The 24447-nt window shown below is 34.6% G+C and overlaps 1 protein-coding gene across 11 annotated transcripts in view; it reads left to right on the forward strand.

The window, feature by feature from the left end:
* Positions 1-24447, forward strand: part of Birc6 (baculoviral IAP repeat containing 6) — a 218981-nt gene that overhangs the window by 136593 nt on the left and 57941 nt on the right. For all 11 annotated transcript variants that reach the window (XR_012439655.1, XM_020180650.2, XM_020180666.2 and 8 more), the window contains 15 exons: positions 445-620; positions 1552-1648; positions 1784-1978; positions 2715-2915; positions 4765-5044; positions 6246-6502; positions 6758-6866; positions 9323-9544; positions 10450-11230; positions 12674-12817; positions 13274-13403; positions 20240-20371; positions 21791-21958; positions 22883-23056; positions 24238-24434. Coding sequence is in view for 10 of the 11 variants with exons in the window: in XM_020180650.2 (XP_020036239.2) it covers positions 445-620; positions 1552-1648; positions 1784-1978; positions 2715-2915; positions 4765-5044; positions 6246-6502; positions 6758-6866; positions 9323-9544; positions 10450-11230; positions 12674-12817; positions 13274-13403; positions 20240-20371; positions 21791-21958; positions 22883-23056; positions 24238-24434 (3263 nt within the window). In the remaining variant the exon portion in view is untranslated. The remainder of the gene's footprint in view (positions 1-444; positions 621-1551; positions 1649-1783; positions 1979-2714; positions 2916-4764; positions 5045-6245; positions 6503-6757; positions 6867-9322; positions 9545-10449; positions 11231-12673; positions 12818-13273; positions 13404-20239; positions 20372-21790; positions 21959-22882; positions 23057-24237; positions 24435-24447) is intronic.

A 24447-nucleotide genomic window follows, 5' to 3' on the forward strand; every position in this document is an offset into this window, starting at 1 on the left:
TGTTTGGAAGTGAATACATTTTTTAAACAGTTGTATGTCTGAGTAGTTTTACAAAAGTATGTCTTGATATATTTTTGCTTGTTGATATTTTTTTCTTTGTGAACATATCTTCATTTTGATGAGATGTTATGTTGCGTAATTACACGATAATGTTGCTTGTGTTTCTCTTCGTTTTCTTCTTGACATAAAGCTAGTACGTACAGTGATGTTCTCTTTGTCATGTGCCAGAGTAGTTTCTTTTTATTATAGCCAAGTTTAGAGGTATCTCATGTAAGATTTCCACAGATTTTAGTGATTTGTGTGCACATGTGTGAGTATGTAACTATTATGTATCCAATATCCTTCAGTGGTTTGGGAAAAGGTAACTTTTAAGACTATTTTAATTATAACACATTTTTATGGATATGCTTTTTTTAAAAAAAATTAATTTTTTATTTGAACTAGGTGCAAGTGGATTACATCTCACCAAACATGAAAACTTTCATGGTGGGTTAGATGCCATCTCAGTCGGGGATGGACTGTTTACCATTCTGACAACACTTAGTAAGAAAGCTTCTACAGTCCACATGATGCTGCAGCCAATTTTAACCTACATGGCCTGTGGGTATATGGGTAGACAAGTAAGTTCAGTCCAGCAACAGCTCATTAACTTAAATAGTTTTCTGGTAATGCAAGTAGAGATTTATATATAGGAAAGAGACAAATCAGAGCACTCATACCATGTATTAGAAAGTAAAAAATATCAGTAAATGAGGACTGAATTATTAATAGAAGTTGGAGAATGAAGTTTCATAAAGTGGTATTTTCAAAGATGATCACAGGGAGAAAAGGAATATAATACTCATAAATTTTAGATTTCATAGTCCCTTATTATTTTCCCTAACAATAGCATAGTTAAATACCAAGATGTTTACCATAGATGTTTACATAAGAAAATCTAATATTGGTAGTTTTCCAAATTTATGTTGCGTGTTTAGTTTCTTTTTACTTAAAAGGGATTAGCAAAATTTTCAAAAGCAAAATAGATTAGATTTGAAAAGTCAAATTTTAGGAACCAGTTTTATCTTACCATCTAGCCCATTTACCAGTTATCAAGTGAATATTTTAAGATAGTTTTTTATGGAGTCTTATATGTTAATGTATAAATGTCATTTTCTTGGTCTGGGAGATTAGTTCAAGTGTAGCACGCTAGCCTAGTACAGGTGAGGTCTTGGGTTCAGTTCCTGTACTTGGGGAAAAAATGTTATTTTCTTAAACATTTATTGAATGCTTGCGTATTTCTTACATAAGATAAATTCACATGATAATTGTAGGTGAAGTTAGCTACTTGATGTATCCTCTGGATTCAGAGAGGGAAGATAACTATCTTCCTTTCTCTGATTCAGATAAGATCTCTTGTGGATTTGGAAAGACAGTTTGTTCATTCTTTGCTTAAAGCCATCAATTTATGAAAATTAACTGTAGGAATATTACATGCACTAAGAGGTATAGATTATGCACTTCACAGGAAGATACAAAATCACAATATACTTTTTTGTTGTTGTTTTTTAGGGCTCTCTTGCTACTTGCCAGTTATCTGAACCATTGTTGTGGTTCATTTTGAGAGTGTTGGATACTAGTGATGCCCTGAAAGCATTCCATGATATGGGTAAGATGAGATTTCAAAAACTGTCATGGAATTGATAGTAGGTTATGTGCTCAGTTTTGTAGTTTTCTGTGAAAGTTGAGAATGTCATTCAGATCATGTATCAGATTGTTTTCATGATATACTTTGTAATTTTAGGTGGAGTTCAGCTCATTTGCAACAATATGGTTACTAGTACAAGGGCTATTGTGAACACTGCAAGAAGTATGGTATCAACTATTATGAAATTTCTTGATTCTGGTCCAAATAAAGCTGTCGACAGCACTTTGAAAACAAGGATACTAGCTTCTGAACCTGACAATGCAGAAGGGATCCATAACTTTGCACCCCTGGGTAAGCAAAGTGTTATTACATGTTATTATTTATTATAAATTTATTCAATTTGTTAGCTGATATGAAGCCAAATTATTTGCCTGTGTAAATACTAGACATCACCATTTTAATTACATATGATTTTAAAGGTAGTAGATATCAAAGCATTCTGTTGATTAGAAGGAAAGTTTTAAGTTTCTTCCATTTCAAGTCTACATAGAAACACAGTTTATGAAAATAAATATAAACAGTTTATTTATTCTTAAACATAAGTTTAAATAAAAATTCTCATCAGTTTTCTCTTTAAATGCTAGGACTTGTCATTTCTTAAGTGGTACTATCATTTTTAAAAGTTTGATTTTAGATAATTTTCCTTTGTGCATTGTACAGTTTTTATTTTTTCTATGTTTCTAATTCATAAATACTAACATCTTAGAATAAAGTTTATTATTTTCAAGGTGAAGAATGTATTGCATATAGTTTCCCAGTTAAATAATTTGAAAGTTACTGTACTGGATTTGTTGTCACTAGTTTTCATTTGTCATAGGTTCAGTGAACTTGTAACCTTGCCAATTGAGTAGATGACCTACCATTTTGTGAATACTGCAATAATTATACTTCGGGTGTTAAAAGTACAGTAACAGAATCAAATGTTCATGTTTTCAGTTAATTATCGTTTAAATATCATTTGAATAGTCTTAATGTTTTATTGCATGATTTTTGCATGTTTGTATTTTATTTAAAATGTTTTCTGTAGGTACAATAACATCTAGTAGTCCTACTGCCCAACCAGCTGAAGTGCTTTTGCAGTCCACAGCACCCCATCGAAGAGCTAGGTCTGCTGCTTGGTCTTACATCTTTTTGCCTGAGGAGGCTTGGTGCGACCTTACCATTCACCTACCTGCAGCAGTGCTGCTTAAGGAAATACATATCCAACCTCACCTTGCATCTCTTGCAAGTGAGTAATAAGCTGTAATTCAAACCATTTGAAAATGATAAAAATATTTAGCCAGTAGTGTTGCACTTAGATGTGATCACCAGAGTGTGTAAAGTAAATTTGAACATGGAAAATAACCATAAAATGAAATCACAGGACTGTTACCCTCAAATGAATTGTGATGAAATCCAGAGAAATATAGTCCATTTATATGACTTTTTGTTTTCTCCTAGATTCATTAAGCTAATGTATTATGTTTATTTACACACATCAGTGTGGTATTTGCCCATGTGAGAATTTGGATTACTGTGATGGATCTTGTAAAATGTATCTGATGCTTTCTTTAAGTGTTTTTAAAGTCAAATTAAATTTTGTTGATGGAGTGGCAGAATTAGGGTTTGAAATCAGTTCCTTGCACTTCACAAACAGCTGCTGTACCACTGCAGCCACTCCAGTTTATTTTTATTTTGTTTTTTAGTTAGGGTCTTGTTCTTTTGCTTAATGCTGGCTCTAGACTTTGATCCTTCTGCGTATGGCCTCCCATATTGCTATGGTGAGAGATACGTGCCACTACACCTGGCTTGTTGTTTTATATGAAGTCTCAGAAATTTTATGCCTAGGCTGGCCTTTAACTATGATCTTGATCTCTGTCTCCCAAGAAGCAGGGATCACAGGTTTGAGCTACTGCACCTCACTTTTTTTTGAGATTTTGAGACAGGGTCTCATTATATAGCCCAGGCTGGTCTGGAACTAGCTCTGTATACTTTCCTGACCTCAAGCTCAAGATCTTCCTGCCTTGTAATTGGCATGTAATTGGCACCCAGTTAAGGTTATGTTGTGAATTTTCCAGTGGTATGGTACTACATGTTTTCTCATTGGGGCTCCTTAATTTCTTTTTATTTTTTTTGAGACAGGGTCTTACTATGCAGCCTGTGCTGGTCTCACAGTCAAGATCCTCTTGCCTCTACCTCCTATGTGGTGGGATTACAGGCAAGTGCCACTACACATGGTATAGGCTCCTTAAGTTTTAAGGAGAATTGATTTTTAAAAAATCCTAAAAACATTTGTTTCTGTTTTGAAAGAGAAACAGAAAATTAAAGTTGAAAGCAGTTTCTAAACTCAGCTGTGAGCTTCCAATCAAGGTGAACAAACATTGCAGTATTTTTTTAGTAGTGAAATAATGTGCTGGTAGAAAACAATTTTTAATTTTTTTTCCCCATGTTGTTATGAAAATTTTGGGTAAATGAGGATTGGTTAAAGCAGGTCCCTAATTGGTCGACTTTTTCTTTAGGGAGTATCAAGTGTGTATAGATTTCACATCATTAATTATTCCTTTTGTTTTATTTTTTAAAGGACTATTTCTAGTCCTTTAAAGTTTTTAAAAGTGGGTATATATCAGTATACACTCATACTTTTTTAAAAAATTACGAGCCTACTGAAGATTAACATTTCTTTTTCTGCTTTTATTTTATCATTTTTACATTTACTTACATGTGTATACATTGTTTGCACTACCACCTCTTCTTCCCCCTAGTTATTCCTTTTTAGGTGAATATTTCAATGTTTAGGTATTATTTTTTTAAATTATACTGTAGATTAAATGTTTATTGGTGGATAGTAACTCTAAAATTAATTATAATGCAAATCAGTGATTAAGTATGATTTGTTCTGTAAAGTTTGTTTTTATAAGTTCATATTGAGGGCTGGAGTGGCTCAAGTGAGGCCCTGAGTTCATACCCCAATAATGGGAAAAAAAAAAGTTCATAGTGAATGTACCTGAAAACTGCTTTATTACTTGGATTTTTTTTATTACTGTGATATCTAATTCACTTTTTAAAAAATATTATTGTTCAATTTTCTCTTCCTATAGCTTGCCCTTCCTCTGTATCTGTTGAAGTAAGTGCAGATGGGGTAAATATGCTACCTTTGTCCACTCCTGTTGTCACAAGTGGTCTCACCTACATAAAAATTCAGCTTGTAAAAGCTGAGGTAGCTTCTGCTGTCTGCCTTAGACTACATCGTCCAAGAGATGCCAGCACATTAGGCCTTTCACAAATTAAATTATTGGGCCTCACTGCTTTTGGTACCACTTCTTCAGCAACAGTCAATAATCCCTTTCTTCCTTCTGAAGATCAGGTATCTAAAACAAGGTATGTTTTATTTCTCATTTCTTTAAAAAAAATGCTTTCTGTGGTGTTTTGGAAGTTATTCATATTGTGATTTCTTTCTGTTTTAGGACTTAGGAAGTTCTTTCTTCCACAGGTGCTTATATAATATAGTTTCATTTGGTTGGCACTGTGGTTTGAACTCAGGGCCTCATGATTACTAGACAAGCACTCTATGCATGTGTTTAATCTTTGAGGTGACCTACGTTGGGGTATGTATGTTTGTATGTGCCAGTTCTTTGGATCATAGTGTATTACAGGGATTTCCACATGTCTTACTAGAACAGGTAAATTTGAATCTTACAAACTGACCATCAAAACAGAGAAAGAGTCAGATGTTGGGTACTCACACTGTAATCTTAGCTCCTCAGAAGGCAGAGATCAGGACGATGTTGGTTCAAAGTCATACTGAGCTTTAAATTAGTTTGTGAGACCCTATCTTGGAAATGTGAAGCAAAAAAAGGGCTGGCTGAGTGGCTCAAGTGGTACAGCTCCTGCCTAGCAAGTGCGAGACCCTGAGGTCAAACCCCAGTACCACCCAAAAACAAAAAACAGGGAATGAATCATTTATGGCAATTCCTGAATGCCAACTTTTATAAGTATTATATCTGAATCAAATAAGTCAAGACCTAAATATATGTGTTAATCAATGTTTCTTAGCTGCTTGAACATTTCATAGAGAGGTTTTATTTTTTTAAAATTTATTTACTATTTTTTTGGTAGGGCTGCTGGGGTTTGAACTGAGGCTTTGCACTTATAATTCAGGTGCTCTTCTCCTTGAGCCACACATCCAGTCCAGCCTGGCTAAAAATAATTTTGCCTGATATAAAATTTCAGATTTCTTGTTTTATTCTCAAGATGTCAAGACTTCAGTTTTATAAGTCTATGTTCCTAATTAGTTGTTATTCATATATGTAGATTTCAAAACTAAAAAATCATTTTTTAAAGCAATCACCTAGTTCCTAAGTGATACGAGCACTTAAGTACATACATATGTGATATTGTCGGGGAGACTTATTGTATGTTTAATTTTCTTAATTTTGCAACATTCTAAAACTTTTTTTGAGTTTGATCATTGTTGTTTATGAAACACAACATACTGGTCCTTAAAGAGTTTCTTTTTCCTCTGAAATAACTTGAGCTACTTATATTTACCATACAAGTAATTTTGTGTTGTATATTTCAGTATTGGATGGTTACGATTATTACATCATTGCCTTACTCACATAAGTGATCTGGAAGGAATGATGGCCAGTGCAGCTGCGCCTACTGCTAATTTACTACAGACTTGTGCTGCCTTATTGATGTCACCATACTGTGGAATGCATTCACCCAACATTGAGGTTGTTCTGGTAAAGATAGGACTACAGTCCACTAGAATTGGCCTGAAGCTTATAGACATTCTCCTGAGAAATTGTGCAGCATCAGGCAGTGACCCTACAGGTGACAATTAACTTTGATATTTTAATTTTTATGTATCCACAACAAAATCACAACTGTGTGTTTTTTGTGATTAACTCTGTTTCTAAAATGAATTTCTCTCATTGCTTCATTGTGTTTCAAGTTTTTTTTCCCTCCTATTGGGATTTATAGAAGACTTAATTGTAATTATATATATTATATACATATATATATGTATATGTGTATATGCTTATGTAAAAACCTGGTTTTTTTATTCTTTCCCTTCTTTGTTACAAGATTTGAATAGCCCTTTACTTTTTGGAAGACTGAATGGACTCTCTTCTGACTCTACAATAGATATTCTTTACCAGCTTGGTACAACTCAGGATCCTGGAACAAAAGACAGGTATATAATAATTGTTTTTCATTTAATCACGCACATATACAGCGAATGCTATCGTGAGTGTAATTTATAATTCTCCCTAGAAGATCATAAAACTTAAGATAATACTATTACATATTTTACATCTGTGTATATGCTTTACACAGTGGATATTTAACAGATTTTCATGAATATTAAACATAAATTTTCATATATTTGCACCTGTTATAAGCAGATACTAACTCAAAAAGAATTCCTAGCCAATTCTTACTGTTTTTGAGGAAAAGAGTGCAATAAAATACACAGTTTTAAGAGTTATCTGTTTAACGATAGGATACTTGTAAGGTAATGGGTACTATCCTATGCACAATTTACTCCTTGTGCTGGATATAGGATTATTGTGTCCACTGTAGATACTTGGCTTATTTTGATATTGTTATAATGTTCTAAATTATTACTATTAACAATATTCATTGACAGCTTCTTATTGGACTCTACCTTCTTTTTCATGCTTCCTACAAGAGGAAAGAATATTATTCCAATTAAATATTGTGTGAACATTTCAACTAAAGGTTGAAATTTACAAAAGTGCTTACATTGTGTCATAGTTAGATTAATCTCTTCTATTGAAATCCAATTCCTCTTAAAACATATTTTTGATAGTTTTGAACAACTGTTTGGCATTTTTTTCCATTTATATCATCCATATTAGAACATATTTATAGTAAATGAATCTATAAAAATACAAGTAATTCCTGTGCTAGAAATTATTTCCTGAATTAGGCTCAGCTCGGCAAGTGCTCTGCTCTTGAGCTATATCCCCGGTCTCCTTATTGTGATCAACTTATGTTTAAAATCACCTAATTTGGTGTTTATTAGCAAAATTAATAATATGCCTGCTAGGATACTAGGTACTAGAGAGATCAAGTTTTCAGTCACCCAAATTGAAAGTGTAAGATTTGCATGTATGGAATGGAGTGCCAGACAGTGAAAGAAAACATTAGTACTGACTCACTTATTTTTATATAATTACTTCTTTCTTCTCTTGATTCACACTTTTCATTTTTTCTTGTTTTAAAATTTTGTTTTTATCATAGAATCTTTCAAATGTGAAATATGCTTGTTTAACATTAAGAGAGGTTGAAAGTTTATAATGTTTTAATTTAGAAAGCCTTACAATAACTATATTACATTTAAAAATAGATTGGAATAGGGTTTTTTGGAAGTACTGGTGTTTGGACATAGGTCTTCATGCTTGGTGGATAGGTGCTCACCACTTGAGATATGCCCTCCAACCTGTTTTTCCTTTAGCTATTTTTTAGATAGCATCTCTGGGTTTTTGCTTAAGTCCAACCTTGAAATGTATCATCCCAATCTCCACATCTCTAGTAGCTGCTTTTATAAGCTAATGTTTCCATACCTAGCCTTGAATAGTTTTGACCAACTAAATAATTTTTGTCAAATTTAAATCATAATGGTTAATAGAGTTAAAATATATTTTTTAAATGAGTGTTAAATATTTTTCTAGTACAGGTTATTTAAAATCTTGAATGATTATGTCATCAAATTATTTAATTTGAATATTTAAATTTATCCTTCAGAACTGACAGTAATAGCAAGATTATTGACTTTTATGGACAAACAATATGTTATATTCTTAATTGCCTCATCTTTCTTCCCTTTCTCTGAATTTCCTTTATTTTCTGTCGCATAAAAATGAAATTTCGTCTTTCAGTCCTTCCATTTGTGGAGGTGGGCAAGACATATTAAATGCTATTGAATGTCTTCTACTGTCATTTTGTTTATGGAGAAGCAGATAATCTTGTGGTCTAAACCAGAAACCTGAAAGGAAAGAAACAAATACAGTTTTTAAGATATTTACTATAATTCTCTGTCTCTCTTTTTTTAATACAAACTCCTTTTTAAAAAATTCTTGCTTTCAGCTAGTGTTGCAGAATTGTGGTTTTTGATCCCTAGCTTCAGGGGTTTGAAGTAGGGTGGTGTCTGTGGGTATATTCTGTTTGAATGACTGAGAGTGGGTCTCTTCTACTGTTACTTAAGCTTGGGGTCTAAGGATGGAAAACATGCTGTATGTCATCAGATTCTACAAAGTGAAGAATTAGCTCTAGGTTCTGTAGATTTGCTGTAAGATGAGAGGAAATAGAGGGGAGAGAGTTTGTTGTTTACCCTGTAATTCTAGAAATGTACATATTTAATTAGGGTATGAAGAAATCAGTACTTATTTGCAAATCACAATTGTTATTTTAAGCCTTTCGATTAATTAAAATTGGTAAGGTTATTTAAAAACTCTAACTACTATGTCCTTCTTCCTTATAAATTCCATTTCCCTCCTGTTTTGGGCTAAAATTATCAAGAATAATTAGTATATTATTTTCAGAAATCCTTTGCAAACATGCAAAGAAGGTATTTTTATCAAATATCAGTTGTGGCAATATTGGAATATACTTTCTTGTTTTAAGAATTCAAGCCTTGCTAAAATGGGTCAGTGATTCTGCAAGAGTGGCTGCTATGAAGAGGAGTGGCAGGATGACCTCTGTGTGCCCTAGCTCTTCAGCAGTTGAGTATGGTCTTCTCATGCCGTCACCTTCTCACCTGCACTGTGTAGCAGCAATTCTGTGGCATAGTTACGAACTGCTCGTAGAGTATGATTTACCAGCACTGCTGGACCGAGAACTCTTTGAGTAAGTATGAAGTTGCCTCTTGTTCCCCACTCCTAGATCATTTTAGTTTTCACTTGATTAAAATTAGTATTTTAAATGGTCTGTTTGGATAAGAATAATATTTTGAAAGTAGTAAAAGTAATCAGTAGAACTTTTAAAATGAGATAATCTCTCTTTTTTTCCTTCTTTTTTTGCCATGCTATGGACTAAACCCAGGTCCTCAGGGAAGCTAGGCGAGCACTGTACCACTGGGTTACACCCCCAGCCCATCTTTGTGCAACATGTTTTAGCAGTGCTGTCTGTTTTTCTTACCTGAAATGAGAATGCTTTGTGTTGGTGTTCTTACATTGCTTTATGTTTATTTTCACATGGAAAATTACCTATTAAGTTCTTTTATTTATTTATTTATTTATTTATTTATTTACTTACTTTCTTACTTATTTACTTACTTTTTTACTTACTTATTTTTGTGGTACTGGGCCTTGACCTCAGCACCTTGAACTTATTAGGCACTCTGCCACATGTGCCATGCTTCCAGCCCTTTTTTTCTTTAAGTTATTTTTCAGATAGGGTCTTGCTTTTTTCTTGGGGCTGACCTCAGACTTTGATCCTCCTACAACTTCCATCTTGGCTTGTTTTGTTGAGGTGAAGTCTCACTAGCTTTTTTGCTCACACTGGCCTCAAACTGCAATCCTCCCAGTCTCCACCTCTTAAATAGGTGAAATTGTAGGAATAAACTTCTATGTCTTGCCCTTTTATATTTAACATACAACTGTAGAGAAAAAAGTATAGACAGAAATCTTGAAATTTCTATAAACGGTATGTTTTTGTCAGTATGTTTGATCTCTAATAGGAATATTTGAAACAGTGATTGACTTCTTAAAAAGATAACTATATCATTAATGTGACATCTCTTATTTCCCTAGGTTACTTTTTAACTGGTCCATGTCTCTTCCTTGCAACATGGTTCTGAAGAAAGCTGTTGATAGTCTACTTTGCTCTATGTGTCACATCCATCCAAATTATTTTTCCTTGCTCATGGGCTGGATGGGAATTACCCCTCCTCCAGTGCAGTGTCACCACAGACTGTCCATGACAGATGATAGCAAAAAACAGGATCTTAGTTCGTCTTTAACGGATGACTCTAAAAATGCACAGGCCCCTCTTACACTAACTGAGTCACATCTGGCAACCCTTGCTTCCTCTTCTCAGTCTCCAGAAGCTATCAAACAACTACTAGACTCAGGTTTGCCTTCTCTTCTTGTGCGGAGTCTGGCCAGTTTTTGCTTTAGCCACATTTCGTATTCAGAAAGTACTGCTCAGTCAATTGATATTTCCCAGGACAAGCTCAGGCGGCATCATGCCCCACAGCATTGTAATAAGATGCCTATCACAGCAGACCTAGTTGCTCCCGTCCTTAGATTTTTGACAGAAGTTGGCAATAGCCACATTATGAAGGATTGGCTGGGTGGTTCTGAAGTCAATCCACTATGGACAGCACTTCTGTTTTTATTGTGTCACTCTGCATCCACTTCCGGAGCACAAACTTTAGGTGCACAACAGACCAGTTCAAGATCAGCTTCTCTTTCTTCAGCTGCGTCGACAGGACTGACTACTCTACAGCGGACAGCAATTGAGAATGCAACGGTTGCATTCTTTTTGCAGTGCATTTCATGCCACCCTAATAATCAAAAGCTGATGGCACAGGTAATAAGAAAAACTATCTTAGGTTTTAGGTGCCTAATTTTTAAAGTCTGATGTCATATTGCACTCAGGGAAATGATAAAGTTTGGGAGTAAGTGCATTTAAGATCTGAATTTATACCATAATTCACGTTGTAATATCTCCTCCCTCAATATAAATGGTCTCTAAAATCACATACTCTTAAAGCTGACATGAACGCACTGCTTTAAGAGAACAAGCTCAACACAATACTATTTTAAAACTGGTAGAGTGCCTGCCCAGCCAGCAAGTTCAACCTCCTATATCATAAAAAGCAACCAAAAAATATTTTTTAGCTGCTAGAACTGGATCAATCACTTGACAATGGTCATTTGTGAGATAATTTGAATTTAGCTATTGTATTTTGGTATAATCGGATTGCTATAACTGTTAGTTTGTTGGTTTTCTTCACATTCCACAGACATTGCAATAGGTTTTTCATAGGAGGCTCTGGATGTGAAAAAATGAGTTGTTAAGCTTACATGGCCAAAAATCTTGTAAGCTAGAATTATTTCAAGAGTAATTATTGTTGTTCTCCAAATTCTGTACCTTTCTTTCTTTTGTGATCTTGGGGAAGTTGTTTAACATATAAAATGTGTCTAGTAATTCATTCCTGCCTCAAAGATTCTTTTGACAGGATTAAATATTATAGTCTGTATAAAGTAGGTAGCATAGAGCTTCTCCTGAGATAGGGAAGCACTAGTGAATAGTTGTCAACTTACTTTCCTCTCTTAATAGTGCTTGTTTAGGTTGAACTTTATTATGTAGAAGGAGAGAAATCAAAGTTTTTTGGAAATACTGAATGGTTTAACTTTATTAAGAGGTTGAGCAAGACATTGTACTGCTTGTGTTAATTGATTATTAGGGAAATTCCTCTCCGCTGAACGTGGCTAAGTAAAAGAAAATGCTTAAAATACCAACGTCATTGAAGGGCATGATTATGGACGTTTGAAAATTTTATTTGTTTTTTGAGTATCCTAAAATGTTTGTGCCCTGTTGCTTTCTGACCTAATTATCATCTCTGTTTCTTACTAAGGCATATTTTCAATATGCATTTAAAGTTAATTAATTGTATTATATTGTAACAACATTGATTTTGACTAAAGGTAAAAATAAATCAGTTTTGCCAGGTGTAGTCATTCTTACCCACAGAAATCTTTCTTACACTTTTAAATGTATATCTGCTTCTGTTTTCGTATATTTTAAGATAAAATAATTCCTTTAGTTGCAATTGATGTGTTAAAATATACTTGTTAATCTACATTCTTACTTTCCTTGTTTATAATCGAGAACAAAAAGCTACATGACTCAAGTGGTAGAGAGCTTACCTGGCAAGCTCAAGGCATTGAGTTCAAAGCCCAGTACTGCCCTCCAAAAAAGCTAGGAATAAATCTTGCATTTAACTTTGTAAATCTTTTGCCTTGCCAGGTTCTCTGTGACCTATTTCAGACAGCTCCTCAAAGGAGTAACCTTCCAACATCTGGAAACATTTCAGGATTTGTACGAAGATTATTTTTACAGTTGATGCTGGAAGATGAGAAGGTTACAATGTTTCTTCAGTCTCCTTGTCCTGTGAGTATTCAACACTTAAATCTTAATGATTTTAGCTATGTGTTAGTGTATCATATGGTTTCCTGTGAGAGCCTGCACTCATCTGTTATTTTCTTCTCATTTCTAATAAAGCAAACTAAAGTTAGAACAAACTTTGTACTTAATGACAGGACTTGAAAGTCTCTTTAGGATACCTACCACCACACTTGTGCTAGAATAACATAATTATATACTGTACCTTGAGTTCTAAGATTTGATTTTCGGAAAGAATGACAGAATATTTGGTACGATTCTTCAAATGCTAAAGTTTACAACAAGTCATATGGAAAGCATGTCATGTTTAAGCATGTCATATTTAAAAAATATTTTTTAAGCTTTAGTCAAGTTTTTATTCTTGAATGCTTTTGAAATTGTTTCATAATGAAACATTCTAAATTAAGCTGCTTTTTTTTTTTCTTTTAATTTCTTGATTTTCAGCTGTACAAAGGTAGAATTAATGCAACTAGCCATGTCATCCAGCATCCAATGTTTGGCGCTGGCCACAAATTTCGTACTCTTCATTTGCCAGTCTCAACAACATTATCAGATGTTCTTGACCGAGTATCAGGCAAGTCAAAATTACTCGTATTTCTGTAATTCTATAAATTTATGTTAGAGGTATATAAAATTTTTATTAGTTTTTTTTTTAACTTAATTGTTTTCATTCAGCAACCCTTTAATGACCAGAAAAGGTCAAAATTTCTTTATAGTTTGAAATATAAATAAGGCAATCAAGTGAACACAATGTGTAATAATATATTTAGATATCACTAGTCCTTTGACTATGATGTATGTTATGTTTAGTAATGACAAACCATTGTCACCATTGATGGAATTTTTTCATCATAAAATCAACTTCCCATTGTATAGTAGATGAATTAAAAGGTATTAGGTTGGTTGTCATGATTTTAATTAATACATATTTTCTAAATGAAATGAGTGATTAGATGAAAATCAGATGGCTGTAATTGACTGGTCAGCTTATTGTTTATAGTTGTTAGTATAAAAAGTATTGAAACATTTTATCCTAGGTTTTTTGTATGTATTGCAGAATGATGCTTTTAAGCAACATTGAAGTTATTTAAAGAAAAATCTGTTTTTAATGGCCGAATGAATATCAACTTTAGATGGTTTGAGTGTATCACCTCTTACATATTCTAGTTAGTGAGTGAATGAATTCTATGTAACAAGCCCTGTACTTTGTCCTACGGATGTGAAAGTGAGCATGGTACACATTCCGTCCCTCAAATTCTGTGTGAGATCACACATAATTGTGATCTATGTGTGTTAGATTTTAAAATAACCTGTAAGTGTGCATGTTTGTATTTTAACATAAACATAAGAATGTATGTTGATAACCTGTATCCATAAAAGGGGACTTCAGTTTTTAAGGGAAATTTGCTAACTAAAGGAAGAGAAAGTATCCGGACAAAGCTAGAAATGTACACTAATTAGTTAAAAACACAAATCAAATCTCAGAATAATAGATTGGTTTTAACCTATTTGACTATTAAATGTCTTTAGTTTTCTTCACATTCACTGTTGATCAAACCCATAGCTTTATGCATAATAGGCAAGAGTGTACCACTGATATGCAGCTCCATAGCTTTGCATTTCTTATGGTTGGGATTGGTTGAGTTTTTTCCGTCTGTGGGCTTGTAGGTTTTATCAAATTTGTAATGTTTGGGCCATTATTTTTTCAAATATTTTGTCTCCAAGCCCCATCCCCTTTGGTTATTATAATTACTTCTCTCTGAGGCTCTTTGAAGTTATTGCATGGCTTGCCAAATTTCTGATTTTTCCCCATGTTTTTAAATTTTGGATAATTTTCTTTCATATGTGTTCAAAATTATCTGTTCCTTTTCATTTTCTAAGCTTTAGAAGGGTGATTTGGTTATTATTTTTAAATCAAAAGTGATGCTAACTTTCATTAAGAATGAATACATCTTCAATAGACTGAACGTGGGTCATCTGTATGGTGAGAATGACAGTTTTCCCAGCCCAAGTTTTTATTGAAGTGTAATGGGCTTGGAGCATTAAATTCCTCCAGTGGACCAGCCCGCTGGGCAGAGGTCATGGTAAAGCAACATACTCTTTTGATTACCATGTCACCAGACAGCATTACAATGTACAAATGCTTGAGTCTGCTTGACTCCTCAGATCACTGTAGATCCACTTTAGGCTTGAAGAAAGCTCTTTATTAATCCCTTAATCCTTCCTGACTTGGAGTCTCAAAAACATCTTTTTATATCCCATAACCTTGGTAAGCTATTTTGATCTTAACAAATGCTAGTTACCTGTGAGTTAAAAAGTTTAATTACGAGGCTTTTTCCTCAGAAACGCTGTGATCTCTTCTTCCCATAGTAACCACTTATGTTTACCTGCTACCTAACATTTTACCCCCTTGAGACCTCAAGATCTTGAAGAATCCTCCATTGTAGGCTCCCTTTGCATATCCCCACTGCTTATGTGTAACTACTTACCTGTCATTCTCCCCTCATGGACTCTGGAAACATTCCACTGAAAGACCCTGAAGTCAGGAATTGGAAGTTGAAGTCAGTTTTTGGCTGCTTTCTGCTGGTATGGGGCATAGGCCTAGGTCAGGAGTCTCTGGCCCTTGGTCACTGTCAATTGGGACAGTTGGAATCCCAGGACAGGAATGATCTAGGGGTCTCCTTGTAGAAGGGGTATATCCTTTCCTTTGGAGATCATAACCAGTGGCAGTTTTGTGTTCAAGGAGGAGCCATGTTCAGAGTTTAGTACAGTTATCCCTTGAGCTTTATCATTTGTAGTTTTATAGCCCGAGGGTGGCAGGAAACATTCTTAGTTTAAATATTAATAATAGATGGTTTGATAAGGAGGAGGTACATCTGGGTTTCTCCTGGAGCCATAGAAATACTGTGTGATAGAAAGGCAAGGTGGTCATTGTGCCAGTTAACCATGCTATGAACCATTTCTTCACAATGTAGCTTTAGTTACTTTTGAAGTGTTGGCACAAGTGCCTCTGTTTGGATTCTCACAACTTCCCCTGTTTCCTGAGCCATTTTTTCCAAACTGCTATCTCTGAACTATCCTTTGTCACCATCATAAGCTTTGTCCTAGTAGATCTTTCCCTGTTGCCAGTATGTCTCTATTGGTCTGATCTAATCCTATGTTGGAGGAGAATGATAGGCCAGACTGAAGTCTGTGCCAATAAGACCTTCCCCCCAACCCCCCCACCAACACACACAAATTTAAGCAGCAAAGAGGTTTCTGAGAACTGACTCTTAGACTGGGTTTACTTGGAGTCCATTAAGGGTTCTTAGGAATACATGAACACAAGTCTACAACTAGCAGTTTCAATTTAGAGGGCAATAGCTTGGTAAAGTGGTTTTTTTTCTAAGCTTTGCATTCTAGAAGGATTATATATTTAGAGAATGCAAATACATTCAACATACAAAAAGAGCTGGCAGCAATTAGCATCACAGTCAAACACATGTCACATAGGCCAGGTTTTAAATAACAGCACTGCCCAAATGGCAGGGTTTTCCCATCTGAATGGTACTGTCTAAGATTGCTTCCTTTTTGTAGACATAGAGATTTAAGTGCTAGTTTTAACCTTAGAAAAAAAATTTAGGTAATTCTTAAGTCATAGCCAGCTTGATCACACATTTTCATAAACTTTTTCTTTTATATGCTTCTTTGGGATTTTTGTTCTGTTTGTTTTTTGTGGTACTGGGGTTTGAAGTCAGGGTTTTGAGCTTGCAAAGCAGGTGCTCTACCACTTGAGCCATGTCTTTGTCCTTTTTATGTACTTCTTAAGATCTGCTATACCCTTTGCAACTTTTTTGAGCATTCAGTTTTTTTTTCCTAGCTTGCTTTTTCCATTTTGGAACAGTCCTTTAGGACAAATATTACAAGTCCTTTCTCATCCAAAAGATTTTTCTTTTCTTACTAGCTTTCTATTCTAAAGCTATACCTTCTTATATCTTTCTTACATGCTGATTCCTTTCCATCTCTCTTTTCTAATTTGCATTTGGAAATACAAAAGTTCGAACATAGACAAAATTGTTTCTTTTCCCAATAAGAGAAAACACTTTTTATTCCCCCTTGGTACTGAGGTTTGAACTCAGAGCCTCATACTTGCAAGGCAGGTGCTCTACCACTCGAGCCATTCTGCCAGCCCTGCTTTGCATAAATTTTTTTTGAGATAGGGTCTTGCAAACTATTTGCCCAGGCTGGCTTTGAACTGCGATCCTCTTGATCTCTGCCTCCTGAGGAGCTAGGATTACAGGTGTGAACTACCTGTGCCTGGCCTAAAATAAAATACTCTTGGTTACCTTATATTTCAGTGACTAACCAGGAAGAAAGCAATCTTAAACTGTTTCTCTATACAAAATCAATATATAGAAACTTGTTAGTAGACCCATATATTGCAAAAGAGAATTGAATTCAAGTTATATTTATGACAGTATTAAGATTTTTTTGTCCAGTCAAATTCCATGATCCATTTTACCTCTTCAGTTCAAAACCACCTTCTTTTTCCCCTTTATTCCGAGCATGAGAGTTAATTCCTGAATGCCTCCGATTTAGTTAGACCTAATTTAAACATTGTTTTCGAAGGAAGAACAGCTTTTACATGTTAACTTTACAGTATCAGTTTAAGAACCATCCTAAAGATAGAAGTTACAAAAGATACCCACAAAAAGTCTTAAATTTGGTATTTGGAAAACTCAATTTAAACATGCATAAAAATAAAAAAACTGAAAATTGGTTAAAGTCATTAGTTTTCTGGATATCCTGGCAAGTGGAGTGTTTTGCTCAATGCTTGACTCCGTAAAGTACAAAAAATAACACATATAAACAATTACATTAGTTTAAAGCATTCTCAGACCTTTCGGCCATACGTTAATTACAGTTCTCCATAGGGGGTAACAAGGTGATGTGAACCCCATGCCTGTCCACCTAGAACCGCCATGGCGGAGATGGCCGCTGTGGATTCAGGCCTCTGGGAGGGAACACTTGTGATGACCTGGTGAGCGTGAAAAGACAAATGGGAGACTTGGGAATCAGCTTGGACTTCAGCCAGCACTATGACAATTTCTGAGGGAGCAAAAGGCTTTCTCTCTGGGTTGAGGATGGAATGACAAACTCTGTCCAGAGGTTAGAGTAATAGAGGCACAGAGTGGCAGGTTTCCAGAGGAAAGTAAAGAAGGATAGGGATTATTTCCTTGAGAAATCTATTGGACCTTCATGGAATTTTAAATGTGGAGGAAGTCTCCATAAAAGCAGATCATGAGCCACTTTCTGACCTAGTTTAGTGAGGTGGATTAGAGAAGTCATGTGTACAGTGTTAGGAAGAGGAGGAAAGGAAGACCAGGGTGGCCTCATGTAGCAGAAGAGGGCTCACGTGACCCCACTACTGAGGCGGCTCCTTTAATGAGTACTTTATGAGGAAATCAGTGAACACTGGAAACACAGTATGACATATCCCAGTGGAGACTGCAGGTTGTTGTTCCCTTTGCTCCTTTTTGGGTAGTACTGTCCTTGGCCTTGTCCTTTCTTCACATGAATGCTTGTCTGTACCCACTGAAGACTTGAATGAGATCCTTTAATAACTGCCTTTGTCTTCCTGCAGTCCCTTATTACATCCTCAATCTCAAGTGATACCTACATTGTGGTGAGCTGTGGGAGACTCTCTTCAGACAATAAGTGGGAGCAGCCCTAGACTTCACCTGATTTGTTTATACTTACCCAAGCATTGCCATATCTCCCTGCCTAATCTTAGTGTTTGAAAACTATTACTTCATGTATTTTTCTGATTATTAGTTACTTCAAATGGGAGAGTTAAGTCTGGTCCTTCACATTGCATTTTGGCCAGAAGTGTAATTCCAAACCAGCAGCTTCAAACAGGAAGTTAAGAAGTTATTCTCAATGTGATATCTCAATGTGATAATAAAAAGCTTTTTGTTTTTTTATTAGATTTTTATTTTTGGACACCAAAGTAGTTACATGGAAATCAGCTGAGCTTCTGATGGTGCTGTCTAAATTCTAACAACTAGTGCTTTTTGCATGTTTTTCTTACACTACTATGTATGCTATGAATTAATTTTGTGATTTTTTTTTAAATTAAATATTTTACTCTGACTTGAGTCAATATTTTTGTCTTTTGGGGTTGCTTAGTTGTTTTCTTTCTTCATTTCTCTCACTCACTCTTCGTTCTTTTGTTTCTCTTGTTTTCTTTTCATGGGATCTTGTTATGTAGCCTAGGTTGGCTTTGAATTTTGAGATCCTCCTTCCTCAACCTCCCAAGTTCTGGGATTATAGGCAGGGACTACGAACCCTGGCCTGGTTGGCTGTTTTCTAAAATGTAAAATGTATTGTTGCATTATGCATTTGTGATACTTACAGAACTTTTAAATTTCACAAAAAAGTTGAAACTAAAGGCACCTGCTAGTAGTAAGGAGCTCTAGAAATGAGCAGTTAGTAGTAAGAAGCTCACTGGGGTATTTCCAGATCCTCAAATAAACATGTAAATGAGGAGATTGTACAAAAGATCAACCTTTTCAACTAAAATATTTTAGATCATACTTGTGTTAAATTAGAAAACTAAAATGTCACTCTCTTATCTCATCCCTTTAGCAAGAAGAATTCCTAATGTCAAAACAGTTCAACCTTTGGATTTCTTAATAGCTAAATCACATCATTATCTTACTGCCTATTAAAAAATTATGATTTTTGATACCATGCTATATATACCAGTTTGAAGAAAGAAATATTAGAGAGTAGTAACTGTCTATGAAAACCCTTAGTATTCATTTTTTAAAGAGTGGTAAAATACTACTTCATTGTCTGTTTTCCTTTTAATTTGAAATAAAAATATAACAAATGACAAAATCTCTTTTGCCAAAATCTGTTTTTTTAATACTGCCATTTGCAGCATGAGTAGAAGTCTAGTGTACTGCTTCAGTGTGAGTCCTGGGCTTCAGTCCCATTATGTGCCATCCATAGGTTGCAAGTAGCCTTTCTAAAGCTTGTTTCTTTATTTTGAAAGCTATATTCTTTCTTGCTATATCTGTGTTGTGAGTCATGAGTTATATGTAAGTACAAGCACATCGAACTGTAGTTAAAGCAAATTTTCATACTGATAGCTTTTTACTGCTTCTTGATGGTGACTATTGTGATACATAGTGCTTCCCAGAGGTTGGAACTTAAATATTCTTCTTTATGAACAGCAGTATGTCCTTTGATTATTATCAGCAAGTATTGAAATATCAGCCTTTATCTTACGGCATTTCTTCTACATTCCTGTACATTGCCTCTTTGTTAGGGATAATACCCTATATAAGCTTCTGAAAAACTTTTTTTTTCCCTTTCTTAATGATTTAGAAAAACAAATGTATTTTAGACAGTTTTTCCTTACAGATACTCCAAGTATCACAGCTAAGCTAATTAGTGAACAAAAAGATGACAAAGAAAAGAAGAACCATGAAGAGAAGGAAAAAGTTAAGGCAGAAAATGGATTTCAGGACAATTACAGTGTTGTTGTCGCCTCTGGTATGCATTCTGTTTTTTAATAATCATTATTTTATTTGTGTTTTTATGAAATTTAGCAATTTATATGTACACAAATGTCAAGTAATGAAATGTATTTTAATGCAAAAATTTGACTTAATAGAGTTTTAATAATTTAAAAATATCACCAGATTTCTATTACTCTCTGCTCTGGCAGTTGAATTATTAAACTTATTTTAGGCCCAAAGATTACAGAATTTCATCAGATACTGAACATGTATGAATTAGACAGTTCATTTAAACTTGATATGATGCTACCCTTACACCAGAGTGAGTCATGTTCTTACAAGTCCCATATGCATTCTGTAACCCCCTGGGCTTAAAAAAACAGCAAGGCAAAGCTAAAAAGTACTTCCTAGTTTTCATTCAATGTGTTCATCACAGAAAATTAGAAAATAAAAGATATCAAAGACTGGTTGAAAAATAAGGGTTTTTGGGGGGGAGGAGGGGCCCCCTTCCCCTCCCTGAAATATTTCAGTATTAGGTTCAGAATGAAAAGAAATAGCAAGGATAATTGGTAATTTTGGAGGATTATCTCTTTAACAGAGAAGAAGTGATTTTAGTGCAAATGAGAATGGATTAGGGGCATGGCTCAAATTGCAAAGCACAAGAAAGCTCAGCCTTAAATTTTTAGAGGGCTGGGTGTGGTGGTACATGCTTGTATTCCCATCTACTCAGAATATGGAGATAGGATTGCATTTCCAGGCCTGCTTGTTCAAATAGCCTGTGAGACTCTGTCTTTAAAACAAGTCAGGTGTGATGATGCACATCTGAAATAACAGCTACTTGAGAAGCGAAGGTAGAATGATTGTTGTTTGAGGTAAGTGCTGGCATAAATGTGAGCCCCTATCTGAAAAACCACTAAAAGCAGAAGCAAAAGGGCTCAAGTGAAGGCCTTAAGTTTAAACATAGCATTGGAAATTAAAGAGTAAAGTAAAAGGAAAGAAGGTTCAGCACACATTAGTCCTCATTTAGGAGATCTTTCTATTGGCATTGCTATATCTGTTCAATCTCGACAGAAATAATCTACATTAGTTTGCTTACACATATTTGCAAAAATGCCTTGCTACTATTGATGACTATCTATGGATGGGCATCTGTATTTCATAGATTTTTAACAGCTAGCCATAAGTTTAGTCCCTTGGACACATCTGCCTAACTTACTTATAGTAGGCCATGAAGGACAAATAAAATTAGATTATATACTGAATTAAAGAAACATTTGTTTATATTGGCTTTAACTAGTGCTTTATTACAATATTTGAACTCAGGACTTTGCACTTGCTAGTTAGGCATTCCATCTCTGGAGCCACATCTCCAGCTTTAAATATTTTAGAAACTCATTTTTACTTTATATTTATATGTAGGCTATATAAAATGTTACTGATTGTTTTCTTTTAGGTCTGAAATCTCAATCTAAACGTGCTGTGTCAGCTACACCACCTCGCCCACCATCCAGGAGGGGGAGGACAATCCCTGATAAAATGGGAAGTACTTCCTCAGGTGCAGAGGCTGCCAACAAAATCATTACTGTCCCAGTGTTTCATCTGTTTCACAAACTCTTGGCAGGTAATATTTACAATGAATAAACATCAAAGAAAGTTTGAATAATCTTCCAACTGTATAAATCATTGTGTAGTGACCAGAATCATGTTTGGTAAGGTGCTTTTGGTACAATAAATGAGACTTTCTCAGTTACACTTCCTTTTGAGAGAAGTGAGAACAGAATTAAATATCCTTTTTTAACATTGTGAAGTTATATATTTTCACTATATAGCTGGCTTCCTGATTTTTACCTTTAGTGTGATAACACTAACACAGAAAGTAAATTGCACAGAATGCAGTGTTAAGCAAATTTGTAGGCCTAGTCGTTGGCGTGGATTTAAAGATATATTGCAGGTAGTTAAATGAATTCTTTGGCCAATATCCTTTTCATCGGTGTGGGTGAGACCCATTTTATGATCTTTTTTTTTTTTTTGCTTTATCATGGTCAAATTGCCAACTAACTGATTGAAGTATCTTTCTTAACTTACATTGTTGATTTGTAGCAAAGTCAATAAGCTGTGGCTTGTGGGTTGGGCACCTCTTTTAGTAAATAATGTTTTTTAAAATACAACTTTGGCCACTTATTAACATGTTATCCTTAGCTATTTTTCTGCCTCAACATACAGCCCCTGTGACTTAAAATTCTTGCTACAAGGTGTCTTATGGAAATATTTGCCAACTATTTATTTTCGAGCATGTATATTCCTTTGATTTTGTTTTGCCCATGGTGTTTTACTTTAACTGTGCTTTATAAACATTATTGTTCACATATGTCACAAATAAACTCAGTTTTTTTTTTAGATATTCCAGTGGCTAATTTAAATTGTTTTAAAATTAGTGTCCAAATCAAACTCCATGATTTAGTGACAATAACATGTAATGGGTAAATCCATATAAGTAAATGTCTTCTTCTTAGACTTCAATTTACCTGAATTTTTTCATTTTTAGGCCAGCCATTGCCAGCTGAAATGACACTTGCCCAGCTTTTAACTCTCCTCTATGACCGAAAACTTCCTCAGGGTTACCGTTCAATAGATCTGACTGTTAAATTGGGATCAAGAGTTATCACAGACCCGAGTCTGTCAAAAACAGATTCTTTTAAAAGACTTCACCCTGAGAAAGGTATGTGCATCATACCTTAAAACTAGAGTCTGTCATATAAGAGATAGAAATTATGCAGCTTATGACTTTATTGACCTCTGTTTTCATTACATGAACTTAAGATATTTTCTTTTTGCCTGCATTATTTGTAAATAATAAAAATTGACAGTATTTCATTTGAAATTTAAGTTGTGTTAGTTCCTCTTGTAGCTTGAGGTGCTTTCCTTTCTAACGTTATTTCCATGAGAACTATGTCAATTGTCATTTTATGCATTAGAACCCCAGTTTATAATTTAGTGATAATTTATATTGAGTTAATGCTCATAAACACTTTTCCTCACACAGAATTGGGTTCATACATTTTAGTTTTTTAATTATATATTCCATTAATGTATTTTAAAATGTACATTGTTAATTGGCTATTGTTTGTATGGATGTAATAAAATTTATGTTCCCCAGTCGTTTAAATGTTCTTGCTGTTACTAATTTTCCCCACTATAAATACTGCATATGCAGTAAATTTCATAGTATGGATATGGTCTCATTTAAGCATTCAGTCTTTCTCCTGATTGAAATTTAATTCTTAGATGCTGACCATTTTTTTTCTTTTGTAGCTGTTCCCCAGTTTTTCAGCAAGACTGTCCTCCCCCCTTTTCTTTATATGTTTGTAATGTCTGGTTATGGATGCTTTGGTTTCTCTAAAGAGTAAATCAAAGGTATATCAATATACTGTAACTTTTAGTTTTTAGTCAGAGTCTTTACCATTCATTTATCCTAATTGCAAACTTAATGTATATATATTTTTGTAAGAGTCTTTTTTGAGGCCTTTAAAAAAAAACACGGAATATAACTTGTATGCCCTAAAGAATAGTGCTTTCAAACATCAGTATACTTATAAATTACCTGTAGATTCATGTTTAATGCTGAGATTCTAATTTCAGTCAAGCTCTTAGGCGATGCCCAAGCTTCTGGCCCATGAACCATGCTTTGAGTATCACAACTGCAAAGGTAATACCAGAAGTCATTTGAAAGCATTATATAGTACCTAGCCTTATCAATAACTGTGATATTTATGCTCTTTTCTTGAATACAAAGGAAGCTTCAATATCTGATTTGGAGATGAAAGAGTGTTAGAAAGTAGATTTCTTCTTACCTAGTCAATCCCTTTTTTATTTTTATTTTTTTTGTAATTTGTTGTGTAGATCATGGAGATTTAATTGGTTGCTGTCCAGAAGATGAGGCTCTTACTCCAAGTGATGAGTGCACGGATGGGATACTAGATGAGTCTTTACTTGAAACCTGTCCCATTCAGTCACCATTACAAGTTTTTGCAGGAATGGGTGGGTTGGCTCTTATTGCAGAAAGACTACCCATGCTATATCCAGAAGTGATTCAACAGGTAAGATAAGATT

This window comes from Castor canadensis, chromosome 12 (genome assembly GCF_047511655.1).
Source record: "Castor canadensis chromosome 12, mCasCan1.hap1v2, whole genome shotgun sequence".
NCBI classification, from domain to species: Eukaryota; Metazoa; Chordata; class Mammalia; order Rodentia; family Castoridae; genus Castor; species Castor canadensis.